Here is a 26,715-nt window from a genome sequence, read left to right as displayed (position 1 = left end):
GTAGAGAGGTCTGCGCATGCGCGCAGCGGGCGGAAAGGTCCGGGCAAGGGGTGTTGAGGGGTCAGCTCTGCGCACGCGCGGCTGCCTGTGATCGGGCAGCGGAGTGCTGTGAGGTGACAGCAGCGGGATTAAACACAGGAAGCGCCATTAAAAACAGTCAGAAGGTTGCAAAAGGGAAGAACAAAGCGAGGAATTAAAGGCTGGTAACATTTGCGTGAGCCAGTAACAAGCCTCGGGTGGGCTGTGAGCCTGGGACTACAGGCCCCAGCGTGCACCGCGCGCTCCCGCCGCCCGGAGGCGGCTCTGCGCTCGCGAGGCACGCCGGGAGTTGGAGTCTCCCTGAGGCGACCGGGCGAGCTCTGCTGCCTGATTGGCTGGACGGCGAGTGAGGCGGGCCCGGGGAGGGTCTTGACCAATGGCGATGCGAGGCGGGCTGAGCGGCAAGGAGGTGGGCCAATGGGACGGGGGGGGCCGGGCGGGCGGGAGAAGCAGCGCGGGTTCGAAGGCGCGGGAGCGTTGGCGGCGGGGTGAGCGCGGCCCTGAGCGGGGGGGGGGTGGGGGGGAGGGGTCTGGGGTCTGGGGTCTGGGGTCTGGGGTCTGGGATCATGGCTCTGGGGGTCTTTGGTCTGGGTTTGGGTCTGGGTCCTGGATCAGGGTCTGGATCTTGGGTCGGGGTCTGGGTCTGGGGTCTGGGGTTTGGGGTCTGGGCTGGGATGTGGGGTCTTGGGTCTGGGGTCTGGGATCACGGGTCTGGGGTCTGGGAACTGGGGTCTAGGAACTGGGTCTAGGATCATAGGTTTGGGGTCTAGGGTCTGGGTCTGGGGTTTGGGGTCTGGGCTGGGATTTGGGGTCTTGGGTCTGGGCTCTAGGAACTGGGGTCTGGGAACTGGGTCTAGGATCATAGGTCTGGGGTCTAGGGTCTGGGTCTGGGGTTTGGCGTCTAGGATCATGGATCTCGGATCATGGCTCTGGGGGTCTGGGATCATGGGTCTGGGGTCTGGATCATGGGGTCTAGGATCATAGGTCTGGGGTCTAGGAACTGGGGTCTGAGGTCTAGGATCATAGGTCTGGGAACTGGGAACTGGGGTCTAGGATCATGGGTCTGGGGTCTGGGAACCGGAGTCTGGGGTCTAGGATCATAGGTCTGGGGTCTGGGATCTAGGATCTGGGTCTGGGATCTGGGTCTGGGTCTAGGACCCGGCTCTGAGGTTTGGGGTCTAGGATCCATGGGTCTGGGGGCTGGATCCAGGTCCGCTGCAGTGCAGAGGCGCGGTGCCCACGCAGGGGGCTCTGAGGGTTGGGGTCCGGGGGCCGTTTGTGAGGAGCTGCCGGCTCCCAGCAGGTCACAGGAGCTGCGCCCTACGCCCCAGCACTTCGTGACCAGTGAGCGTGAGGCCCCCGTTTGTAGGGGTGTGGGGTTTCTGCGGGGCGCTGAGGCGCGGGGCACGGCCCGTGACGGAGCAGCTCCTGTCGCGCACCGAGTCCCCGAAACCAGGAGAGAAGCCAAGCGCGACGAGCCTTAACGCCAGCAAGCGGCGAGCCCTGAAATCCTCTAAATGCCTGCCGGGCAGCCGGGTTCGGGTACCCGGCGGGGTGGAGGCGGGCGGGGAAACCCCAAAAGTCTGCCCTGAGGTGGTTTAGGGTCCCGGGATGGCAGGGCAGGACGGAGCTCGCGCTCAGCTGCAGCCCAGCCCTGTCATCCTGTCCCCGTCACGCCCGGCCTGCTCCCGCTCGGCCTTCCTCTCAGCCCCCCGGTCTCCCTTCCTTCATTACCGATTTCTTCGTTTTTTTAACTGCAAACGTGTTTTACACCACTAAAATCCTGTTCTTGTAGGCGCCCCGGTGAAGACATGGCGACTCGCACCCCGCAGAAAAGGAGCCACAGCCCCCCTGACAGGTGCGTTAACCCCTCCTAAATCTTTTATTTTCCTCATAAAATCAATTTAATGTTTTATTTTAAAAATAAAGGAGCCACAGCCCCCCTGACAGGTGCGTTAACCCCTCCTAAATCTTTTATTTTCCTCATAAAATCAATTTAATGTTTTATTTTAAAAATAAAGGAGCCACAGCCCCCCTGACAGGTGCGTTAACCCCTCCTAAATCTTTTATTTTCCTCATAAAATCAATTTAATGTTTTATTTTAAAAATAAAGGAGCCACAGCCCCCCTGACAGGTGCGTTAACCCCTCCTAAATCTTTTATTTTCCTCATAAAATCAATTTAATGTTTTATTTTAAAAATAAAGGAGCCACGGCCCCCCTGACAGGTACGTTAACCCCTCCTAAATCTTTTATTTTCCTCATAAAATCAATTTAATGCTGTATTTTAAAAATAAAGGAGCCACGGCCCCCCTGACAGGTGCGTTAACCCCTCCTAAATCTTTTATTTTCCTCATAAAATCAATTTAATGTTTTATTTTAAAAATAAAGGAGCCACAGCCCCCCTGACAGGTGCGTTAACCCCTCCTAAATCTTTTATTTTCCTCATAAAATCAATTTAATGCTGTATTTTAAAAATAAAGGAGCCACAGCCCCCCTGACAGGTGCGTTAACCCTTCCTAAATCTTTTATTTTCCTCATAAAATCAATTTAATGCTGTATTTTAAAAATAAAGGAGCCACAGCCCCCCTGACAGGTACGTTAACCCTTCCTAAATCTTTTATTTTCCTCATAAAATCAATTTAATGCTTTATTTTAAAAACAAACTAACGTTTTGCCGCACTTAGGGTAAGTTAGATATCTGAAACCCTCCAAATCTTTTAATGTAAAGTGGAAAAAAAAAACGCTGAGGGTGGTTCTGCACCGCAATAGCATGGCCCACATGTGTTATTAGAAATAAACCCCTGATGCTCACAGTTCCTCGTGGAAAAGTCTCCTCCACTTGGAAAGACTTCAGTAAGCACTACAGAAATACTTAAGAGTCAGCACAAATTATGTGAGTGGCCTTCAAGGGTTCCTTTCTTTCATGCATCTAAAAATATATATATTTTTCCCCATGAATTGAGTCACTGGACAAAGGCTGAGCTGTACCTCTGGAGGAACGGATTGTTTCCCACTCTAACCCTGCCAGCTGAACAGGTTTTTTCTCAGGCTCGTCCCGTACCTCCCCCACAAGATATTTCTTGGGGGCAGACCGGGAGCGAGGTTTTCTTACTGAACCAGAAGGCCAAATTCCTGAGATCGGGCGTCAATATTTGCCGAGGAAATGCCTCGCTGCGTTGTGCACCCAGCGAGCGTGGTGCCAGCAGGGGCAGCTGAATGGGTCCTTTATGTAAACGTCCCTCTCCTTCAGGCTGGTAGGTTCAAAAGCTCTTGGTGCAGCACTGACAAGGTTTAGGTTCTGAAAAAGCTCTCAGCATGAGGCTTCAGCACGTGCCTTTCAGAAAGCGGTGTCAAATCTGGAGAGGTTTTCCCTCCCTCACCTTTACCACCCCGCACGTGGCAGCGGTGGACCCACAAAATTTTTCGGGAGCATAAATCCGAGTTGAGAGAGTTGGTCTGAAAGAAGCCAGGGCTTTTCTCCTTAGTTGTGGGTAGCGCTAATCGTGTCAGTAGTGCTCCAGAAAGCAAAATGCCTGGAGTTTTAACAAGTTTGGACAGGGAATTGATTTGATGTTTAAAAAAAGCAGAGAGTGGCAAGGCAGTCATGGGTCTTCTGAGATCTGCTTTCGTTAACGGGCACGTACCAGCACAGCAACTCAGCTGAGCAAAACTTAAGGGTTATTTGAGCAAAGCAAGAGCTGGAAAGCTTTTGATCATATATGTGATATTTTCCTTTGCAATTCTTTTTGCAGCGCATCCTTAGCCTTTGAGACTCCTGTGAAAAGAGCGGCGGTCGGTTTTATCGACGGCCTGTCGCCGCGCAAGAGATCCAGGAGGCACTGGTGTGCGTCCCAGATAAAATGGTCGCCCGGCTCTGGTGATGAGATGAAGGAAAATGAGGCTGTCCCTGTGAAGCCAGCGCCGTCCAGGAGGCTGGATGTTTCCCCCCTGCAGGCAGCCAGCGTTCCCACTGCTGCGCCCAGGGGGCTCTCCGGTAAATCATCCCCAAAGGCAGCTTCATCCTACAAGCCCGTTGTGCCCGTGGTGTCTTTTTACAGCAAGGAGAAGCGATACCTTACTCTCATCGAGAGGAAACAGCTGAATGAGAACCTCTCTTTTGGGGAGAGGAACGGTGATGAAAATGCCCCGGCTGCGAGCAGGACCGAGAAGATGAACACGAACCTCAGCAGGAACGCGAGCTCCAGGCCAGCCAGGCCTGCAACAAGCACCAAGCACGGCAAAACTGTCCCCAAAACTGCCCCCAAAGCAGTGAAGAAGGTAAAGGCGGACGTCCCACCTCTGAAACCCAGCGTGGAGAAGGAGAACGCTCCCTGCCTGATTAAAAAGAAGATGGATTCGCCCTTCCGCGTCCTCAGCATGACGGTGAAACCAGCTTTGAAGCTCCAGGCGGGGGCGGCGTTCTTTTGTGCCAGGAAGAGGTCGCACTCCAAAAAAACAGCCGGAGACCCCAAATCTCCCCAGGCGCCCCCCAGGGCTGCGCAAGGAAGCGGCCAGGCCACAGCAGGGACAGCTGGCACGTCTCACTCAGCTCCTACGAGCGAAAATCCCAAGGTGGGTGGTACACGGAGCAGGATTTCTGCGCCTCAGAAGGAAGACAAGGAGACCAGGGAGGACTTGAGTCACGGAAAGGAAGAGAGAAGTGCAGCGTGCGAAGGAAAGGCGTCCCTGCAGAGCAGGGGGGGCACCCCTGCTGTTCCTTCCCACCCCCCCAAGTCTCCTGCTGCAGAAGACAGCGACACAGAGAACGCGGTAGGTGGTGGTGGCATCGGGACACGTTCAGGTGACGTGTGCCGAGCGAGCTGGCAGTGACGAGCTCCAGTTGTTCAGGCACCAGGGGCTTAGTTAGGAACGTTAGAGGATGTTGCCTGAGGAAGGGCAGCTTCCTTGCACTGTGTTTTTACAAAGGACGATCCATTTCTGGTTCTGAAGGGCCTTTATTTAGGAATTCTTGCTAGTGCAGCCCGTGCCCTAATCAGGAGGCGCTGGCAGGCCTCGGTCTGCTCCGTGGCTGTCTTCCAGCGAGGATTTCTCAGCAGACGCTGCAGGTGCTGGCTCGGAGCTCCCTTCTTCCAGGCAGTGAGAGCAAGTCCCCGTTTCTCATCCCGTTACAAATCAAGTTTCTTTGAGCTGGCCTGTCGGCAGAGCTGAGACCTTTCAGTAGCTCGCTGGAGAGGCGTAAGCAACCTCTCCCCCTTGCTGTGCCAGCAGTGAAAATACTCCTGGGGCCTGATTTAAATGTTGTATGTGTGGTTTTTTTTCTTGTTTTTTAACATAAGTCTTGTGCAAACGTCTAGCATTTGCTGGAGTGGTGAAGCTTTGCAGTGAGTCTAGCTTATTGCCAACCAGGTAACACTTGCCTCACTTTATTTTTGTTATTTACCAGAGGATTGTTTGGCTCGGGATGCGGATCTTGCTTTCTAGCCTTGATGCTTAGGTGCGAAAGGTAAGGGTGGCACTGGAGCACAGCTCAGAGCAGGTCCCCAAACGACCTGGTGACACCTGGTGGCATTTTTCTTGCCACGTTCTGGCATCCAAACCGCACGGGAGCAGGAAGGGCACCGGAGTGCTGCCGTGGTGCTTTGCAGTGGGCGCTGAAAGGAAGCAGTGAGCAAGGTGGGAAGCTGTTTTTACAGCACTAATGCGCTTTATATTCCTGTGTCGCTTCAATAAAGGGCAACTTATTGCCCTCTTAGTTCACCCGCGCTGCATCAGCAGACCTCTCACATACCTGGCTTGATTGGCGGTAGGTTTTTACAACCCAGCGTTAACAAAACCCAAATGGCAGCTTACAGAATCCAACCTTGCACATGCAGGTAAAAAAAAAATAACCTGAAAACATCTGATTCTGCTGTGACTGCAGTTTCTGCAGTGGCGGGCTGTTTCTCAGGGGTTCCTCAGAAGCACAGAGCGTTGGAAACACACGAACTTGGTGACTTTGTGGTGCGAAACCAGCACGGCCCAGTGTGGCCTTGATCTGGCTTCACGTTCTGCTAGAGGCAGCTGCTTCACCCGGTGACTGTCCAGGGTTCCTGATGAGATGGGAAATGACGTGGTCGTATGTGAAAAGAGCAGAGTTTAAGGCAAAAATCAGCTTGGCAGACTTTGATTTTAATAGAATTTATCTGCGAGGCTTCCAGAAGCTGTGAAGGTGCACGGCTGTGAGCGGAGAACGGAGCAGAGTCCCTGAAAGGCTAAGCTCAGCAAATGATTCAAGTGTCTATAGTTGGTGTTTCTTTGGAAACAAACAAAAAAAAAAACCCACACCACAGATCTCTCAACTTCGAACATCTCTGGTTTTAAATAATCACAAGGATTGTTAAAGTACCAAACGCTTTATTTCCTTTAATTGTAATTTAATTGTCTAATTCTTAAATTATGCAATCGTGCCCTTATCACATCGGGTGTCAGCCTCGAGGGATGGCAGAAAATGGACGAGGTAAGATTAAGAAAGAGACAACGTTCATTATCAGGCAAGGTAGGACTCTGGTCTTTCTCAAATGCTTACAGCAGACAAAGGCGGAAAAAAATAGTAACAGCATGACACAAGATAGTGAAATTAAATAAAAAAGGAAAATCCTTCAGTATGTTGACTGACAAACTGGGGAACCACTATAGAGAAGTGATTTCTCCAATAATTTTAGAATTCCTCGCTCCCTTTTCATTTTTTTGGATGGATTTGTCCCTTCACACCTAAAACTGTTTCGTTCTGGAGCTGCTTTCTTTAAACTACCCGTTAAAGGTCTGTGGGAGGGAGAGATCTTTTCCCTTTAAACAGGAAATCACTTGGTTAATTTAAATAAAAAAAATCCTACAAGTTTTGAAGGAAAGTCAGCCCTTAATTTGGTCTGTAAGGTGCAATAGATCTCAGTGTTTGCAGAGGTGCATAAGGTATTAAAACAGTGCTTGTGCTCCCTGCTCAAGTCACGTTCAGGATGCAGACAGGTCAGTGTTGCATTAATTAGACACCTAAAATAAACTAACACCTAAAACTTTCTTAATATATAGGGAATGTTCTCAGAATTAAGCCTGTGCTAAGGAAGGAACCGTGGCGAAAAATAACCAGGTGTCAACAGACGACAACAACGGCTGGAATAAGACATGACTTTAATTTCTTCTTGCGCCTCGGCAGGGGGTGCTCAAACTGTAGGGGATTTTGTAACTGCTCCCCGAGAGCTGGGAGCTTTCTTTTGACCCTAATAAAATTGTCTTAATTCACAGGGTGGTGATGAAGCCAGTGCTGCCCCAACCCAGGAGTCGGACGACGTTATTCCTCCGAGCCCATCTCCGCACAAAGGGGACAAGGAAGGTAAGCTGGACTGCACCTCTCTTGGCCTCTGACATTTTCTGTAGGGAAACGATGTGGAAGAGGCTTTTTAAGCTCTTTTAAAATACCTGCTGTTCCCCAAGAGCCGCTTTGCTGAATTCCCAGGTTGTGCTATAGGTTTGTGTTCCAAAAAGCTGGACAGAAACGATGGAGGTGGAGATCTGTGCTCATGGTACGTAAACTGGATTTTGTCCTGGTACCTAACCTGCCCTTCCTCTTCGCTTTGCTGCTCAGCAAATCCCAGTGAGATTTGGGAAACGACTCTGTTTGAAACCTATTACTGGCTTTTATTTATTTATTCATTTCCCCTCGTCTTCTTGGACTAAGTTACCCCGATTCTTTCACCTTTCCTTTTAAACCTTGACTCTCAGGCATCCGACGTCGTTTGTTTGCTTCCTCCACACCGAGCCCTGTCTCTCCTGGCCAGGCACTCCCCTCGTGCTTCCCCTCATCCTTATCTCACTCTGTTTATTTCCAACCTTTTCCAACGTAGGAATGCTTTTCAAATCAATCTCTTACGTGTCCCTATCTGCTAGCTAACATCTACAGGGTTATAAGCATCTATTGATGTTTATTCCTGATGGTGGCCTAGGAAACTCCACTCTGTAATTCTTGTCTTGGCAGTGAATTATTGACAATAATTATCGGAATATGACGCTTCTGGCCCTGTCAACTTTCCCCATTTTCTTATAGCAGGTTCACCTAGGCCAAGCTTCCCCGCTAATACAAGGAAATTGTCAGAAATTATAAATTAATTATGAGGCTTTTATTCTTCTCTTGGGAATACCAAGACTGCAAAAGGAAAATACGTTGCTTATGTATATTTGTAAGGCAAAATAATGCATTGGCCTCGACCTCCTGCCTCCCGTTCCAAGCATGCGCTAACGTGTGCCAGTAAGTTTGCAGAGATGTGCAATTTGTGTGGTTTGATCCGAATTTCCTGCCTTCTCCCTTTTACCAATTGTCAGTGTTACCTTTTCTAGCCCCAGCTAGACCCTAGGGTCAACCCAATCCTTGCTAATCCAAAGATGTGTGAATTACCCAAGCATTTTCTTTCCACAGTGTGGAAGGTCTTACGTCTGTTATGTCTTAATTGAGCTAATGATCTGCTCCCAGCTAATTATTTCATTGATGACCGAACTAAAAAGATGCCGCATGTTGTGTCATGGTCTGACATCTGTTTCCTCTCCAGGTAGCACTCACCTCTGGCTCTTCCTCTCGCAATTATCGAACGCTTTCTTGGCTCTGTGGCTTTCTAGGAGGAGATTATTTTGCATTTTGGTGTTTCTGCTTTCAGCCCTTCGCCTTCCTGATGTGTTTTCCCCGTGGATTTCTATCCCCACCGTGATTCCCTGCGCTTCCAGTGAGCGAAAATCTCCCGATGTAGCCGTGTTTGTCTCTCGCTCCACTCCTTGCGCATCTGGTCTTAATCTGTCGAGGAAGTTGCCAGCACTCCTGAGCTTATTCCTTTTTTTTTTCCCCTCTTTATATTTGCTCCACATGGGAACTTATTTGACTTTGGAACTGTGAACTCTGTTCTCCTGCTGGTCATCATTTCTGTGCTGTGCCCCCTCTTGGCGTCCTGAGGAGCCTCACGCTCTGCTGCTGGCCACGTTTCCGTCTTTGATCCCCACCTTTCTTTCCGAAGGCTCCTGTTTCTGCTTTCTCCACCTGCTCAAAAAGCTGCTGCCGTCACATTCCCCCAGCTTGCCTGACATTATTTGTCTTTTGGGGCCCTTCCCAAGAAGTGTCTTGGCCCTCTAAGATCCCGCGTTTCTAGGAAATTCAAGGCTTTTTGTTATTTATTGCTGCCTTCTTCATGACTCCTGATCCTTTCCACTTCTGATATTAACAAGAGACGTTTTTGTTGTGTCCTGATCCTAGAAAGAACTGGTTTATCTTCACAGCGTGTTTTTTGGAGGCTGTCAGTTCCAATTTTCTGCTTAGGCACTTCCTTATGTTTCTGTGATTATCGAGAAGTCTCTGTCTGTTAGCGAATGCAGTCAAAAAATGAGAGCAGAAAGCAGTCGAGCACTTAAACTGTGTATACTGGAGGGGAAATACTCCTGATTAATAATTTGATGAGTTGTGCTTACTGAAATTATCTTTGCTAAATTCTCATAAAACGCGCAGAGCGTGAGCTGTAACCCAGTGCTAAGTCTGTGGCTTCCCAGCTTCTCTGTGCTGAACAGCCTACAAGCTCAGGCTGCCGTAGCCAAACTAACGGAAAATGAGAAACCTGGGCTCGATTAACTCTATTAATAGCCAAAGAAACACTACCGTAGCAGAAACTTCTGCTGGATGTGACTGTTCCTAATTCCAAACATCAGGGGAAAGCTCAGAGTGGCCCGATCAGCGTCAGCCAAATGTCGTGAAGGGGAGGACGTGCGGGCACCGCTCGTGAACAAAACTTGTATGTATTGCGACAGCGACAGCTTCTTGGTAATCCTAAAACCTCTTGTCTGTAGGGTTCAAATCCGTGTCACTTTGAAGTCTCGTTGGTGCTTGGGTTCCTGTTTCCATGCCTCGACGTGTGCTGCACCTGAAGATGACCAAGCCACAATAACTTCCCTTGTCTTTTCCAGCTTCATCTTCAAATGCCGTGGTCTACCCCATATTCAGTGCTCTCCCGACAAGCAAGAAGAGGTATGTTAATCGTCTTCCCAGGAGAAGTTAATCTTCTTCCCAGAAGCGTCATATCTGCAGAAAAACAGTTTTTATATGTTTACATACAAATAGATATTTATATAGACACCCACTCATTCTCAGAACAGTAGCTTGGCTTTCTGTCTCTGTGCACTGAGACAAGAGAAATCGGCCTTGTAAGGTCTGGGAGGTTTTTTTCTTGTTGTTTTTTTTTGTTTTGCTTAAGGGAAGGCAAGACAAAAAATGGTGCATTGGTTTAGGCGGCTGCTAGGCTGAGAATAAGGAAATACACATTTCATTACTCTCCATAGTACATTTAACTTGTGAATTTACATATAGTTTTGAGCTGATAGGATTCACTTTTGGAACTATAAAGGAAACAAAGGTTTTCTCTTAACTGTTATTAATGATAAAATCGTTAGAAAAAGGTTGGACAGTTTCGGGATATGTTCATCACTAAGAATGGCACAGCATTAGTGTTGTTCGGGCTGCCTAAAGGGTTTTAATTTATTTCTTTATTCATATGATTTCTGTCTCTGTGGCTGGAGTTCCCATAACAGCAGTGACTTTCGGTCTCTGTGCTGGCTGTTCGTCAGAGACCCGCGACAACACCAGCTCTTGCTCTGACTTGGGACCAGGGTTGTCTAAACAAAGCGTTTGTGCTCAGACACCCGAACCCTGGGCTGCACCAGCAGCAGCGGGGCCAGCGGGGCGAGGGAGGGGATTGTCCCCCTCTGCTCTGCTCTCGTGAGACCCCACCTGGAGCCCTGCGCTCAGCTCTGGGGCCCCCAGCACCAGAAGGACAGGGAAATATTAGAAGTTTGCCTTTTGGATTTGTAAAAAGCACGCTTTCCTTGCTAAATCACATACAGGCGCTGTGCCTCCGACCTTCCTGGTGAGGTGTAGCTGTCCTAAGTGATGTCCCTGCTTCTGAATAGCTTCTTTCTTCAATTAATTTCCTGCTGCACCCTAAGGCTTGTCGTGGAAGAAGACTTCTCTTCCCATGCAAGAACCAGAGATGCGAATCCCTCTTCCCTACTGAATCAACTTCTTGATACGTTCTGTTAATAATAGAAATGCTCTGAGCCTAGGTTACTGTGACCATACAAAAATCAAGAACAACAACAACAAAAACCTTTAAGGTTCCTTATAAACGAGCCAAAACAAACCTTCCAAAGCTTGCTGCTACTGTAGTGCTCTGCCACGGAGAAGTGTTGAAAGCGAGCTCTGACTGCAATATTTGCTCTGCTTCCTCGTGTGGTTTCCAAATACCTCCCGTGGCACAGGGGGAGCGCTGGGATCTGGAAATGCTGCTGTTTGTGATTAACGGGGGATCAGCCGTGGATTTCCAGTCGTCTCTGGGGAAGCTGATGAGCTCCAGTTTTTCCTATCCAAAGTCTCTGCTTTGGAAATTCTCTTTAGGATCGAAATCTATGAAGTTGTTTGGTGTATCTCTAAATTAGCTCCACGTTAAGGGTCGCTGCACGACAATTTCCCCCTTTAAAATTGCTCGAGAAATGCCTCCTTCTGAGCAGAAGCCTAAAGGTAAGGCTAGAAAAAACACCACTATTAACAATTTTAACAGTGTAGCTCAAGCCCACGTCACAAACTGATAAATTCATGGAAAGCCTCCCTGTCTGGATCGCCAGCCCTGGGAAAAACGTGTCTCAGCCTCGCCCCAGCCCACTCCCCTCTAAGGGTTTTCCCAAAACGCTGCCGAAAGGTGCTGGCCTGAGGGGCTGGGGGTGGAACAGGAGCTGAGAGAAGCAGGCTTGGGAGCCCGGAGGGGTTGGGACCAAGCTGTGGTGGGGCTCAGCCGGGCTTCTACACCTGGATCAGAACCAGGACGAGATGCTCTGGGGGAAGCTGGGGTCCAGTTTTCCCTTCTCTTCCCTTGAGGAGGGTGTTGCTGGTGCCGTGTGCGTGCTGCAGTCAGCCTTCCTTGCAGAGCAGAGCGCTCGAAGCCGTGTAAGAGGACCCCAGGTGAAGGTGCTCGTGCTGCTGAGGCTGGCAGAACGCGGCCCTGGTGCTCATCGTGTCGCCCTGCCCAGAAATCGGCTCGGACCACGCGTCCCGAGGGACCGCATGTGTAAGGTTGACCTTCGCGTGGAGCGACTAACCGACATCTCTCTGAAACGATTTTCAGGACGCAGCCTGCTCTGGACGATCTGAGTTCTCCGTTCGGATCCAGCCCACCCGCGAAAGCAGCTCCCGGCGTGCAGAAGAGCAAGAAGGCGAAGGAGCTGTGCTCCAGGGACCAGATGATCATCGTAAGGCTCCCCTGGGGCACGCTGGATCCTTGGGGTGGCTTGGTGGCGGTGCTGAGGAGAGGAGGGATGGGCTGAGGGTAACCAACAAGCAGATTTCCTTACACGTAAACCTCCTACAGACCCCACGGGCTGCTGTAACGGGGCCGTGCTTAATGGATTTACCTCCGTGCTCGGGCAGAGCAGTAGCAGGAGGTGGGAAATGCCTCCTCCTGGTTCCTGTGGGGCTGACGCCTTGTTACCGGTTAGGAATTCGAGAGATCTGTGGAACATAAACAAAAACAAAAAGGGAAACTCAGTCAGGGTATGTATGGATGCTGTGGGAGTGGGTTTGGCTGGATAATTTGCCTTTCCCACAACCTCCCAGCCTGCTGTGTGTCACGGTAAGGGGCAGTCAAACGTTTGCCTGTTTCAGAGCCCTGCTGAGGGCTTTCCCTGAAACAGTTTTGCAAAGGTGAAAGCGTTTAATAAGGCGACAGATACAACAGATCCGGAACAGCTGTTGATAAACAACGCCGATATATAACAGTGCTAGGGAAATGCTGTCCTGGGTGTTCCTCACCAAGAGGTGAAGGCGCAGAGCTTGCCAAGGGGTCCCTGTCTCGGAGGAGGAGAAGCACAGCCCACGACTGCCTCTGCTAGGACCAGCCTCTTCCTTCTCCCCCCCACTCTTTTCTAACATTCCTCGCACTTTATCTAACTGATACTAACACTAACTCTCTTTCCTAACGCTTTTTCCACATTTTCCTTTTCCTTTATGTCCTAACCCTATGCGTTCCCCCCTACCCACCCCCAGGGGGTGACACTTAGCATGATTTGGGTGAAGAGCCGAGTACTGCAGCCACAAACATTCAACAAAACTTGTACAGGAGGCCGGCAGAAGCAGGCACCCAGCTCCCCCTTGCCCCAGGCGGGTGCTGAGCAGTGACACGAGCCACCCTGCCTGCTCTCCGCCCTTCCCAAGTGGATCCAGCCCAGGACTGCGCCCACAGCAGCAGACGGTGGCAGGACTGGGACCGACGGAGAGCCGGGCACGCCGTTAAGCAGTGGCTGCCTGTCGGCAGCTGCACGTCTGCCTTCCTGCTGCCGCCTTCAGGACGGAGGGAGAGGGGACTGACGGCAGGTGCTGCGGGACAGGGGGACACCCACGGGGGGACGTGGGGAAGGGAGAGCAGCTGCCGCAGGAGCGCCCGTGCAGGGAAATAAACCAAACCCTCAACGAGCGAGGCTTCGGTGCACGTCACTGCTGAGCAACCTGCTGGTTGCACAGCTGGCGTCCGGTTCCTTTTCTCCCTCTCCCTGTGCTCTGACAGAGCTATGAAAACGTTGGTGGTTTGTTTTCTTTTTTTTTTTTAAGAGAACCAGCAGAAAATGCTACATGGTTTTCCTTTGTTTTCGTGGTGCCCTTTTACATTGTTGACACAGAATGTCGCTGAGCCGCCTGCTTCGAGGCTCGTTCCAAATAATGCATTCGTTGTGTCCTTTGAGTGATTTTATGCTATGTAGCCTCGAATGTTCTGCAAACAAGCAAAAGCTTGTGCTCCTCTTCCTACATTCAGATGAAACCAAATATTTGAATCCTTGCTCATTGTTGCTACAACCAATTCCCACCCTCATTCCTGAGGCCGAGCGTGGTTTTTGAACCTGAGCACGCAGGATCCACGCTTAGCCATCTGCCTTGCTCCCCAGGATGCCGGTCAAAAGCATTTCGGTGCCGTCGTTTGCAAGTCGTGCGGCATGATCTACACAGCTGCCAGCCCCGAGGACGAAGCCCAGCACGTCCAGCACCACGAGAGGTTCCTCGAGGGACTGCGCTACGTGGTAAGGGCCGTGGCAGCGGCTGTCCGAGCTGACGGACGCGGTGCGTGTCCAGGTGGTGCGGCGAGACAGCTGCAGGCAAATATTTTGTCACCCGAGAGTGAGGTTAGCGTGCGAGTTACGCGCAGTTCCAGCAAATGGTTTGATGGACGGGACTTGGCTTTGTTCCCGCAAGCCGAGGTGGGTCAGGTTACAGCTCCGTCCGCCAAGGTCGGCGCTGAATCACTTCCCCTCTTGCTGAACCGCTAACTCGGGTGGTTTTTTTCTCCCCCCTCTGTGGCAGGGCTGGAAGAAAGAGCGGGTTGTGGCGGAGTTCTGGGATGGGAAAATCGTATTGATCCTTCCAGCTGACCCGAAGTACGCAGTCAAGAAGGTACAAGTCTGTTTGTTTTGGGGGTTGTGCTGCGGATGAGTCTTCTGCTGGCTCCAATCCCCGGAGCGCGTCAGCGCGCGACCAAACATCCCCTGGCAGCGCGCGGGGCGAGCCGCGGGGCTCAGCGGGGTCACGGCAGCTCGGGCGTGAGCGATCCGGGTCGCTGTGGGTGCACATCCCAGCCCTGCCTCCCGCGTTTTGTCCCTAAATGACCAGCACAAGCTGGGCTCTCCAGTCCCTGGGGCTGGGGTGAGAGGGAGGTGTGCTCCGCAAGAAGGTGCGAGCGAGAGCCTGTTCTTGGTGCTAGCTGTGCAGGCAGAGGAAACGGCTGCCCTGTCAGAGGGCTCTTGGTAAATGGGGAAGCATTTTTGTTTAAAAATAGCACCTGAAGAGTTGATTTTTAGCACCTGAGACCTGATTTTGTTCGGTTTTTTTAAAAAAAAACACAAGAAAACTGCCAGACTCGCTGCAGTGAGAGCCGCTGGCATCACGTGAAGTTGCAAAGCATTTTGTGGCTGCTTTGTGAAGCCTGACCTTGTGTGAGCACGGGGTTATTTGAGGGAAGTGAGCCCCTTCCGGAGGGGTTTTGTGCTGAGCTGAAGAATTGTGTTACTAACGCATCTCTCATTTTTTTTCTTAGGCCGAAGACGTGCGAGAGATTGTAGATAACGAACTGGGATTTAAGCAAGTTGCACTGAGCTGCCCAGCCAAGACCAAAACGTACCTGTTTGTGTCCAACGAGAAGATGATTGTCGGGTGCCTCGTGGCTGAGTCAATCAAACAGGTATGATTTGTGAATTACTGGGAAGGGGGGAAAACCGCAGGCTAATAACGCGCTGGAAATCCCGTCCTTGCACAGGAGAGGGAAGAACAAAATTAAGGAAAAGCTCGTGCTCGTATCCGTGGGAGCTGTTTGCACAGCTGATAACAGAGCAGGATGCCACTTGAAGTGCTGACTTCTGCCGTGGTCTGCCCTGTGAAGACCCCCCCCGCCCCCCCCCCGCGGGGGTCCCGGGGGGTGGGCGCAGCAGCTCCACTCCCCCCTTTGTCCCTGCAGGCGTTCCGGGTGCTGGCCGAGCCGGTGGCTGCGCGGTCCCCGGGGCAGGACCCGGTGCAGCAGCACCGCGCTTGGCGCTGCTCCACGCAGCCCGAGCCCGCCGTCTGCGGCGTCAGCAGGATCTGGGTGTTCGGCCTGGCCCGCAGGAAGGGCGTCGCGCGCCGCATGGTGGACGTGGTCAGGTACGGGCGGCACGGAGAGGACTACAGCGGGTTGGGGCGGTGATATTCTCGGAGAGGGAACGATGATCACAGCAAGAAGCGTTTAGAAGCCCCGTGTCTAAAGCCGTCAGCTCCTATTGCTGAGCACATCTGAAATCCCCTCGTCCTAGTGCAGGGTTATCAGGTGGGCAGATATTATACGTGTGCATAAATATTTATTATTTAAATAACGTGTATTTGAAGTCTGACACAAGTGTTGGCCAAGCTAAAACCGGAACGCACAGCTACACGGAGTGGATTTTCCAAGCGGAAGCGTGCTGGTTAGGAAAGAGGTTTTTATTCTCTTACTGGACAAGTGGACGGCCCAAACACTTTTCCAAGCAGGAAACTCTGAGCTTTTCAAGTGCGTTTGGCTCTGAGCAGGCTAGGAGGACGTCCCCCATCTGTTTGAAACCTGCCTCCAGGTTGAGCTTGATGGCTGCCCGCGAGCCTGTGGTAATTTGTATCTAGCAATATGTAATATCTGCTCACTGTATATAGAAATATGCATATAAAGTGTATGCATACATATATATATGTATTTATAAACATATAACCAGATGCTATTACATCTGGAGCTCAGTATTCTGAAAGATCATCAGCCAATGCTGTTTCCCTTGCCTCCTGAGCTGCCGGTAGCTGTGTACACCTCCTCCTTTGGCACGGTGATGTTTTCTGTCCGTGCTAGGATTACATTATCTTTCGTGCTAACCTCAGAACACCTCCTGGTTCCTGAAGCCAGGATCCAGGAGGGCAAACTGCCTCCTCGAGGCCTTCCTCTCTGGAGTGAGAGCAAGGCTTAAGAAGCGACAGCTCCCAGCAGCGAGGGCTGGGCTACCCGCTGGAGTCGGCTAAAAGGAGCCAGCTCCTTGCAGCGTGCTGACAGCTCTCTTCTTTCTTGCAGGAGCACGTTCATGTACGGCAGCCACCTGAGCACGGAGGAAATCGCCTTCTCCGACCCCACCCCGGACGGCAAGCTGTTTGCAACGAAGTACTGCCAAACGCCCAACTTCCTCGTCTACAACTTCGTTTACGGCAATTGATGCGACTTGGTTATTACAAGTTGGGGGGAGTTTAAATCAGCTAAGCTAACTCGTTGTTTTTAAAATAACACTCTGATGCTAGTGCCTGGCTGAACGCTGGTTGCCTGCTGACCGCTAGCTCTTCATCCTGGGAGCGAGCTGGGGGAAGGCCTCACTGTCTGTACAGAGTTGTGTTAGGGTGTGGGACCTGCTGTGAAGCTGAGGAAGTGGAAGCTTGCTTGGGTTGCAGATAATCCTCCTGAAACTCAAATTTGTTGCAAGTAACTTAATTTCTTTAAGAGTTTTAACTAATATAAAGGGGGCTGCTTTCTCCCCCAGGTGTGGGTGTTTAACCCCGAGCTCTGCGCTGCTTTGGCCTTGCTGCAGCAGGGGAGCATCGGGCAGCTCACGGGTGGCCGAGGAGCGGAGCTTGATGTGCACTGTGCAGGCTGCAAGCTGCTTGGAATTAGATCCTGAACCGTGCGGGAGATGAATGTAAAGGGCTTGGCTGGGGCAGAGGCCCTGGTACAGGCAGCCACTGAATGTATGCACGCGGCAGGGAGCACGAGCTGGGTTTAAGCAGTTGGCTCGGGGCAGGATCTTTCTCAGCCTCCGCTGTATAAGGTCTGGAACCTTCACGGTGTGGTGCGTGGGGAGCTGTCACTGCCTGCTCAATAAACTGTGTGAAACGCTGGTGCTTGGGCTCGTTTCTGTGCGCCGAGGAGAAAGGGAAACATTGCCAAAGCTCTCCTAAAGAGTTCAGAGGAGGCAGCGGTGGCTAAAACAGCAGCCAGGGGCTGCCTACGGGAACAGGACCAGCACCTTACAGCTGCCCCCTCTTCTCCAGCCCTTTCCTAAACCAAGAAGCCTGGTGCTGAGCTGTTCCCCTGGGGGTGCTGCCCACCCACACCCCTTTCAGAAGAGCTCTCCAGGGCTCCACCTGTGCCTGGCAGGCACGTCCCCACCCCGGTGCCGGCCCGGAGAGAAAAAAAAACAGCACCCCTTGCACACCGGGTTAGAGAACAAATTACTTTCAACATCCGTCACAAACATCAACCAGAGACAGGGTTAAGTTAAACACCGACAGGGAAGGTTTTTAAACAACTACCAGGACGCTTAAGAAACGCCTCTCCGGGGCATTGCACGGAGCACGGAGCTTATCAAAGACTTAAGTGCTCAGAACCAGAGCGAGCTCCGGTCACCTCGGGCACATCCTTAAACTAGTGCTAAAAAGGGGCTATTGCTTAACGTGTTTAGGCTCTTAACAGAGAGCAGGTTTCACAAACGAGGAGGGCACACACTACGGGAACGGCCTCACTGCTCTGCGTTGAGGCCCTGAGCTCTGGCAGCAGCACCGCGGAGCTCGGCACCACCCCAGGGCTCAGCTGCCCCTACAAGGGAGCCGGGGCCGTCACTGCGGGGGCAGGCTCGCTTCCAGGGCTGCCACGATGTGAGCGGCCGAGGGGCGCTTCTGCGGCTCCTCACTGGTGCAGATGGAGAAGAGCTCGATCACGTGCTGGTAGGACGGGTCCAGCTCCTCCATGTTCAGGGCTGGCCGCGTTCCCAGGGCTGCGTAGTACGCCTCCTCGTCGAAGTCGTCTTCGTCAAAGGACTCATCTGGCCAAGAGGAGAAGCACGTGAGGAAGGGCGCAGCGCTTGTGCTGCAAGCTCTACCCACTCCCATGGGCTCCGGCAGCCCTCAGACCCCAACTTCCTCCCTGTTCTCTAAACAGGGATTAGGAAAGAAGGTGCTGGACTCAGGCCCTCGCTCCCTGGGGCTGCCCCATCTCCACCTGGGGCTGCAGATATTACGGCTGCACCCATCTCACTTCTCCCAGCAGAACAAACCCGAGTCACCACTGCAGAGCCGGCTGGAGGAAAGGCTGCAGCCAGGAGCCACCGACGCCAGGAACGTGAGCAAAACGCCCCGGGGCTGCAGACGGCTAAAATCCAAGTCTGTGGGGCTGTGCCAGCAGCCCCGAAGGCTGCAGCAAGCAGAGCTTCCCCTGCCCAGCCCGCACCATTTTAGCTCCGGGTACAGCGCTGCCCCATCAGCCGCCTCCGAAGATGTTTGCTGTGCCCAGGCAGGGCCGTGTGGGGCTGTAGCTGCGCTACCGAGCTGGCTGTAGCTTCTCTTTTCCAGCAGGCTCAGCTGCCTCAAATACCCACGCGCAATTCAAGCAGGAGGTCACGGTAAGGTTTCCCGGCCCCATCATTTCAGAGTCATCCCAACAGCATCCCCCACAGGCACAGCGTGGCAGATTGCTCCCACGCTGCCGTGAGGGCAGGGGATGCTGAGCGTGCTGCCGGGCTCCTGGAGGCACAGCGGCGAGGCTCGGGGACACCTTTTAAACCCACCCCCTGAGCAGGGAACCACGCTGACGGGAATCTGAGGAGCAGCTGAATTTCGAGGAGCTCTCTCCGTCTGTGCTGAAGCTCTTACAAAGCTCCGGTTTGCAACGATTACTTGCAATCGTTCATCACCTTCTTGTTTAGAGTTACAAAGCCAAACAGCTGGAAACAGCCCAGGCACGTGCACGAACAGATGATGGCTCTGCCAGGCACCCGCTGCAGGACAGCGCAGGGCGGTGCTGAGCACGGTGCTGGGCACGTCTGTGCTGCAGCGAGCTCCCAGGGAAGCGAGGCAGCTTCGGAGCAGACTGTTCAGAGCAAAACAGGGGCAGACAGGGCACTCATTCTCCTCCTTCCCTCAAAGAGCACCCAAGAACAGCTCAGATGGATTCAGACCGACTACGGCATTGTCGGGTTTTTGGCTGGCGCAGGCAGAAATGTTTGTAAGACTTTTATATGGCACCCGGGGGAGACCCAGCATTTTGGTGGTGCTGCCGTGGACCGGAAAAGCCAATCCTACAAAGCGAGCAACTTCCAGAAATGCTTTGCCCTCCAGCAAACGTGGCAGCAAGGCACGGAAACAAACCTTCGTCGTCGGTGCCGCTGCCCAGGTTGAGGTGGGGCACGGACAGGGTCATCATCTCCCAGAGAGTCAGCCCGAAAGCGAAGATGTCGGCCTTGTCGGTGATCACGCCGTCGTCCTGCAGAGCCTCCTTGGGCTTCCAGGGCTCGGTGCCGATGTAGTACACCTCCGGGTCGCTCACTGGAAGGAACCAACATTGTCTGGGTGTCTACCGGGACTTAGAGCAAGGGGTTGAGCCTGGCTCAAGCGTGCCGAAGCTGTCACGGGATGAGGTCTTCCAGGGACCCGAGCCTGCTTTTCTTTCACATCCCTGCAGTCTCGGGTTCCCTGTAACCTGCGACTTGCTCTGCTCAGCACCTGACGGTGCGGAACTAAAGCGTGACTGCGGGTCCCGCAGAGTCCTCTGCGGGAGCAGGCTTCAGCGAGAGAAGAGCTGAAGGTCAGAGCTGTGCTCTGCAGCTTAACCCTACTGCAAGGCACCCCGCAGCCACGAAGAGGCGAGGAATCACCAGTTTTACCCCGTCGTTTCCCCCTCTCAGCTCAGTGCCCCTGGGGAAGAAGCAGGACCGTGGTGAGGGCACCCACAGCTCAGCTCTGCCCTTCCCTCCCATGCTGGGGGACGACGTGGGACAAAGCCACCCCCTGGTGCTCACTGGGCTCCGTCAGCCTCCACCACCACGGTGCCAGCCCCGCAGTTTTGCTTAGTTTGCTCCCCCACAGATCAAATTCTCGCCGCTCTGTTCAATTTGACACCTCCGTGATCTCGACTGGCCTTGGGAGAGCCGAAACGCTCCCCCTCAGCCTGAAATCAGGCCGGGTGCCTCTTTGGGCCCCCTTGCATGCCCCAGCTTGGCCAGCACAGTTACAGGCAGCTTCCACCACATGTGAGCCACGTTTCCCCACTTTCCCAACAAACTCCTGGGCTTCCAGCAGCCTCAGCTGCTCAAGAACCGATCCTGCAGCGCCCATCTTCAGAGCCCTGCCTGTAACGAGAAGTGAATACTGAAATCCCAGCGCTTCACAGGCTGCTGCCTTAATCCTTGGCTGCCACACGGCTCGGGGCAGCATCCTCTGTGACTCCTCAGGACCAGGAGGCCAAGCCAAAATCGGGGCTGGATGGAGAGAACCCTTAAATCAGCCCCGAAACCAGCACTTTAACCACGCTCCTTTCTGGGAGACTGCGCCGGGGCTCTGCCTCCAGCTCGCTCGCTCCTTATACAAGGGAACAGCTCCTAATAAAAATGTAATAGAGCAGCTTTGTAAGTTACGAGGCTGCTGCAGGCCCGAGCACTGGGTAAAGCAGCAGAGAGAAGCATTCCTGTAATTAACCCAAACACATTCCTGCTGTCCACAGCCAAGCCGCGACGCCATTAGCCATCTGCTTCTCGTTCACATGAGGTCTTTATAACACTTGTGCTCGGCTCCTGCTTCCTTCCAGCCCCACGAGAAAGATTCGTTTGCTTTTTTTCTCTGGCAAGAGCATCGCCTCTGCGGAGTGAGTGCAGCAGGGCCCGGCCCGGCCTCCCCAGCACAACGGGAAGGGCACGAGGCAGGCAGGAGACAGACCTGGACCATCTGGAGAGCTCCTTCGCCCACGGGCAGGGTGAGCCACTAACCAGCAACTCTCGGAGGAGCCAGGAGCATCCGTGCTGCCCCCGGAGCCTCCAAGCATCCAGGTGCCCTCCCCAGCCCCACCTACCCGTCATGTTCTCGTCCAGGGGCAGGGAGACTCCCACGTCGCAGATCTTCACGGCTTCGAAGTCGCCTTTAATGACCACGTTTGAAGACTTGATGTCCCCGTGGAGCAGCTTCTTGTCGTTGTGAAGATACTGGGAGGCAGAGAGAAGCAGTTCACGCCCACCTGCAGGTATGTGTAACCACGCAGAGACCCGAGGAGCCATCGGATTTAGAGAACGAAGCACCAAACTCTTCATGTTTAACGTTAAAACCTCAGGGGTGGGTTAGCACCCGCCTGCAACGTGCCCAAGGCACAGGGCAGGCTGTTCCACTCTGCTTTTGGAGGCTTTCGGTGCAAGGCTGTGTCGATTGCCTTGGGCAGCCTCTAGGAACCAACCCTTGAAAGCCCACGCCAACTTACCGCAGGAGCTCAGAGCTGTGTCTCTGCAGCAGCAGCAGCAGCAGCACGGGACGCCCTGCCACAGCTGGGGAAGCCCGGGCTTTACTCCGAGCACTGGCACGACCCAGGTGAGGTTCAGAAGCAGCTCTCCGAGCTGCGCTGGGCTTCAGACAAAGCCCCGATGTTCGCAGCCCTCGGAGTCGCCTCTTCCCCGCGCTCACAGCCCCAGCAGCTCAGCCAGGGGAGGTACGCAAGCGGCACCAGCTGGCAGCAGCGAGCGTCACCTAACGCCGTCCCTGCCAGGAGCGGCGTCCTGCGGCCACCCAGCGGGATGCAGGGAGCCCAATTTGCCCCTGGCAGCGAGCAGGGCCCCAGGGGAGGGCAGCTCCAAGCCAGCGGCGCGGTCACAGCCCTGTCACTTGGGGTATTACTTTGAGGCAGGCTTCGCAGCGCAGCCGGCCTGAGCCTGAGCCTGCCCAGCGCCCTGGCAGAACGCAAACCAAACCCACCGAGGGCTTGTAGGAAACCCCGCGGCATCTGCTCTCGGTCCGCCGGCCCCCTCCCACGCGGAATCCGTTTGTTTTTCCAGCGTCACCGGTACCTACGGCCCCACGCGGGGCGGCCACAGGCAGCGTTAAACGTACCTTCAGCCCCCTCGCCATGCTCAGGGCCACTTTGAAGATGGTGGCGGCGGGGAAGGGGCCCAGGCGAGCCGTGTTCCTTTCCTCGATTAAGTCGCCGAGGGATTTTTCCCCTCCGTACTCCATGGCGAGACACATGCTTCCGTCGTTGGCCTCGGTGAAGGCGCGGTAACCTTCCGACAAGATCACAGCCGTTAGAGAGACGGAGCAGGCACCGGCATTTCTGTGTGCCGGGGGCTGCCACGGATTCACCCCCAGGGGCCCCAGCGGCTTTGTGGGGTGGCTCCTGCAGAGGTGACACCCCAGGAGCGTCCGTGGGGACCTGCGTGGCACCAGGCGGGGGCGCGAGCCCCAGACCTCAGGCACCGAGCGAGGGGAGCTCCCTCAGGCACCTCCCCGCTCAGCTTCGCGCTCCCCAGCGGGGCACGGGAGGCCCTGGAGGGGGGGGGGGGGGATTGCCCCGATCCTCAGGGGACAGAGAACCAGAAGAAGCAGGGAGCGCAGCGGATTCGCGGCGCTGACACCTGGAGATGAGGAGCCGGGGAGGGGGACGGCGAGCAGGGGACGCTTGGGAACACCGGGGCCATCTCTAAAGCAAGGCTAAGTCTTCCTCCCTCCGCTTTTTCCTCCTGCCTGTGAACGGGTGGAGCTCTACACGGCAGAGTTTTGGCGCCGCAGCGGAAAATCTTATCCTGTAAATGATTTACAGCATCTTCTTTTTTTTTCTTTTTTTTTTTTTTAAAAAGAAAAAAGAAAAACGAAGCGTTTACGACAGGGAAGGTCGAGACTGTCTTTGTGTTTGTAAATTCCTGCCAGAAGCGAGACGCCGTTTTAGGGCCGCAAAGCTCCTGGTAGCTCGCGGCGCTCGATACACAAGCGGCCACTCGGAGACAGTTCAAAGCGCCCCCCCCGCCTCGGGCGGATAATTTAATATTAATAATTTAATAAGGTGCCGCGGGGGGCGCGCCGGGGGCTCACCCACGATGTTCGGGTGCTGGAGGCTCTTCAGGATCTTGGCCTCGTCGTTCAGCCTCTGCTGGTAGAGGCTCTGCTGGTTCCTGTTGCACTTGGGGTTGATTTTCTTCACAGCCCACGGGGAGCGAGATAAACCCCGGGGGGACCTGCACGGGAACCCCCCCCCCCCCACACACACATCGCTCGGTGGAGGAGCTGCTGCTTCGGAGAGCGCCTGCCTTCCGATTTACGGGATTTAAACAAAAAGGGGCAGCCTGCGCCGGGGGCAGGGGTCGTGCCCGCGGCACCGGGGGGGTGTGTGTGTGGGGGGGGGACTCTGAGAGCCCCAAACCGTTTTGGGATTCGATGAGCACGAGCGCCCCCCCCCCCCCCAGCTCAGCCGTACCTCTTCATCAGGTAGACGTTCACCCCGGTGCCGTACCCGAGCTTCTGCATGAAGGGGGAGGCCGGGATGGTGACGGAAGCCGAGCCCGGATCTGGGAAGAAAACAAACAAACAAAAAAAAAAAAACACAAAAAACCCCCAAGTCTGCGAGCGGCCACGCGCCGAGGAGGAGGCAGCAGCACCTCCGTACCCACCCCCCCCCCCCCCCCCCCCCAAAAAAAAAACAACAACCCCAAAAACCGGCTTCAGGCGGCGGCACCGACTCGAGGCCCGCCCGAAACGCGTGCAGGAGAGCCCCGCCAGGGCGCCGCACCACTCGGCGTGGGGGGCGGTCGCCGTGCCAGTGACTCGGCACCGCTACCTCCCGGGTCGGCGTTGTTACACCAGACGTAAACGCAGTTTTTCCCTCGCGGTTACCGCTTTTTTTTTTTTTATTATTTTTTTTTTATTTATTTCCTTTTTTTTTTTTTTAACGTCCTCACCGCTTACGCCCGGACGTAACCCACCGACCAACCAGAGCCCGGGCGTCCTCGGTGCTTGCACCTGAGTGTAACTCACCAGGCTTCTCCTTGCGCTCCACGTTGTTTTGGGACCTGAGGGCTTCCATCGCTGCGAAGCCAGCGCTACAAAGGGGAGCGGAGGATTTACTACGCGGCCGCCAGCAGCCTGAGGAGGGGCCCTCTGCTACCGCTTGGGCCCCTACTACTCTGCGGGCCTCCTACTACTCTGCGGGCCCCTAACTACTACTATTCTGCAGGCCTCCTACTTACTACTCCTCGGGCCCCCTACTACTATTTGGCCCCCACTACTCCGTGGGCCCCCTACTACTCCTCGGGCCCCTACTACTACTGCTCTGCAGGCCCCCTATTACTCTGTGGGCCTCCTACAACTACTTCACAGCCCCCCTACTACTACACATCCCACTACTACTCCACAGCCCCCTACTACTACTTGAGCCCCTACTACTCCTCAGCCCCCCTACTACTCCTCAGCCCCCCTACTACTACACATCCCGCTACTACTCCGCAGCCCCCCTACTACTACTCCTCGGGCCCCTACTACTAGATGCCTCATAACTACTCCATAGCCCCCCACTACTACTTGAGCCCCTACTACTACTACTACTACACAGCCCCCATACTACTACTCCTGGGGCCCGCTACTACTCCACACCCCCCTACTACTACTCCTTGGGCCCCCTACTACCACACACTCCGCTACTACAACTCAGACCCCCACTACTCCACAGCCCCCTACTACTACTCCTCAGTCCCCTACTACAACTCCTCGGGCCTCCTAATACTACACACCCCGCTACTACCCCACAGCCCCCCACTACTCCTCGGGCCCCTACTACTACTACTCCGCAGCCCCCCTACTACTACTCAGGCCCCTACTACTACGCATCCCCTTACTACTCCGCAGCCCCACTACTACTCGAGCCCCTACTACTACTCCACACCCCGCTACTACTACTCAGCCCCCTACTACTCCGCGGGCCCCTGCCCCTACTACTACTACTAGTAGTAGTACTCCACCTACCCGCTGCCGTTGCCGTTTGAATGCTGCGCGCGCGGGAGCCCCGCCCCCCGACACGCCCCTCCCCCTACGGCGGCCGCTGGCGGCCAAACTACCTCAGGACGCGGCGCCGCGGAGGGGAGGCGGAGCCTGGGCGGGATGGGCGTGGTCTGAGGGGGTGGGTGGGCGGGGTCTTGGTGGGTGGGCGGGGCCTGGATGGGGTGGGCGGGGTCTGAGAGGGTGGGCGGGGCCCGAGCGGGGTGGGCGGGGCCTGTGGGGGCTCTGGGGGTCCCTGGGGGCTGGGGGGGGGGCTCTGGGGGTGCAGTGGGGCCTGGGGGGGGGGCTCCACGGGGACCTGGGCCCTTGGGGGGGGGGGGGGCTCTGTGGGGTCCCCTGGCATTGCAGGGGGGGGGCTCTGGGGTGTGGGGGGGTCTCCATGGGGTCCCCAATTCCCTGGGGGGGTCTCCATGGGGTTCCCAATGTCCTGGGGGGGGTCTCCATGGGGTCCCCAATTCCCTGGGGGGGGTCTCCATGGGGTTCCCAAGGCCGGGGGGGGGGGGGGTGTGTCTCTGTGGGGTCCCCAACCCTCGGGGTGCCAGACCCAAATCGGGGTGCTGCCAGGGGGGGGCAGCAGCTCCCCAGCCCCGGGGGGTGTCGGGGTCCGGACGTGGGGTGCCCTGGCCTGCTGCAGCCCCCCCCCCCCCCCGCACCCCCTAGCCTGCCCTGCCATCCCATCAGGGACCCCCCCCCCCCCCCCCAGTGGGACCCCCCCCCCCCCAACCCTCACCCCACCGCCCGGGGCCGTCCCTGTACAGGAAACACCAGGGCTGTTTTTACGTTTTTCCCTCGTTTTCCCACAAATTTGGGCTAAACCCCAATTTCAACACCCGGGGGGTTCCAGGGGGCCACGAGGCCTCCCTGCTGCCCCGTCCCGCACCCCTCCCTCACATTTTGGGGTCAGCGTCCAGCCCCCTCCTGCACCCTCTGCCCCCCCCAAACCCTGCGACCCGCGGCCCCCAAGGGACAGGGCTGGGACGGTTGGGGCGAAGGTTTGGGGGGGGGGGTCCCCTGGTTGGAGACCCCCCAAACCAGGGCTTTATCAACACCCCCCCCCCCAGCGCCCCCCCCCCCAGCCCCAGGAAATTTCGGCACCGCGGGGCAGCTCTGGGGGCTGCTCCCCCCCCCCCCCCCCCGGCCACGTTCCCGTCACCTGCGTTGGGAGCAGGATTTTTGGTTGGCCCCTTGCGTTCCCCGATTATCCAAAAAAAACGGATTAAAGCCCAGAAATAAGCGGGAAGGAGGAGTTTTACCACGGGGGGGGGGGGGGAAGCGCAGGAGGGAGGTTTGAGCCTCGCCGCCTCTGGGGATCCGTGCGAGGAGGCACGGGGGGGGCACCCCCCCCCGCCCCTTCCCCCCT

General features: G+C 55.0%; 2 protein-coding genes across 6 annotated transcripts; one reads left to right on the top strand and one right to left on the bottom strand.

Moving 5' to 3' along the window:
* The first annotated feature begins 56 nt into the window (after window positions 1-56).
* Window positions 57-17,460, top strand: ESCO2 (establishment of sister chromatid cohesion N-acetyltransferase 2). 5 transcript variants are annotated; one of them, XM_040552269.1, is made up of 11 exons: window positions 57-448; window positions 1,835-1,897; window positions 3,793-4,810; window positions 7,280-7,367; window positions 9,971-10,031; window positions 12,178-12,301; window positions 13,988-14,119; window positions 14,400-14,489; window positions 15,130-15,273; window positions 15,547-15,728; window positions 16,651-17,460. In XM_040552269.1, exons 2-11 carry the CDS (start codon window positions 1,851-1,853, stop codon window positions 16,787-16,789), a joined length of 2,025 nt encoding a protein of 674 aa, XP_040408203.1. In that variant the 5' UTR covers window positions 57-448; window positions 1,835-1,850; the 3' UTR covers window positions 16,790-17,460. The 5 variants fall into 5 exon arrangements, with proteins under 5 accessions (XP_040408203.1, XP_040408200.1, XP_040408204.1 ...); XM_040552266.1 differs by having other exon boundaries at window positions 71-448; window positions 13,988-14,296; XM_040552270.1 differs by lacking the exon at window positions 57-448 and adding an exon at window positions 472-527.
* Window positions 17,461-17,786: 326 nt separating this feature from the next.
* On the bottom strand, window positions 17,787-25,414 carry PBK (PDZ binding kinase). Its single transcript, XM_040552271.1, has 8 exons — window positions 25,323-25,414; window positions 24,339-24,403; window positions 23,782-23,872; window positions 23,400-23,542; window positions 22,425-22,594; window positions 21,403-21,532; window positions 19,707-19,883; window positions 17,787-18,385 (listed from the first exon to the last, which is right to left on the bottom strand). Exons 2-8 carry the CDS (start codon window positions 24,385-24,387, stop codon window positions 18,180-18,182), a joined length of 966 nt encoding a protein of 321 aa, XP_040408205.1. The 5' UTR covers window positions 24,388-24,403; window positions 25,323-25,414; the 3' UTR covers window positions 17,787-18,179.
* Between the last annotated feature and the right edge of the window lie 1,301 nt (window positions 25,415-26,715).

This window comes from Cygnus olor, chromosome 3 (genome assembly GCF_009769625.2).
Source record: "Cygnus olor isolate bCygOlo1 chromosome 3, bCygOlo1.pri.v2, whole genome shotgun sequence".
In the NCBI taxonomy this organism is placed as follows: domain Eukaryota; kingdom Metazoa; phylum Chordata; class Aves; order Anseriformes; family Anatidae; genus Cygnus; species Cygnus olor.
The sequence above is the reverse complement of the archived record's forward strand: the minus strand, read 5'-3'. Positions and strand labels throughout refer to the sequence as shown.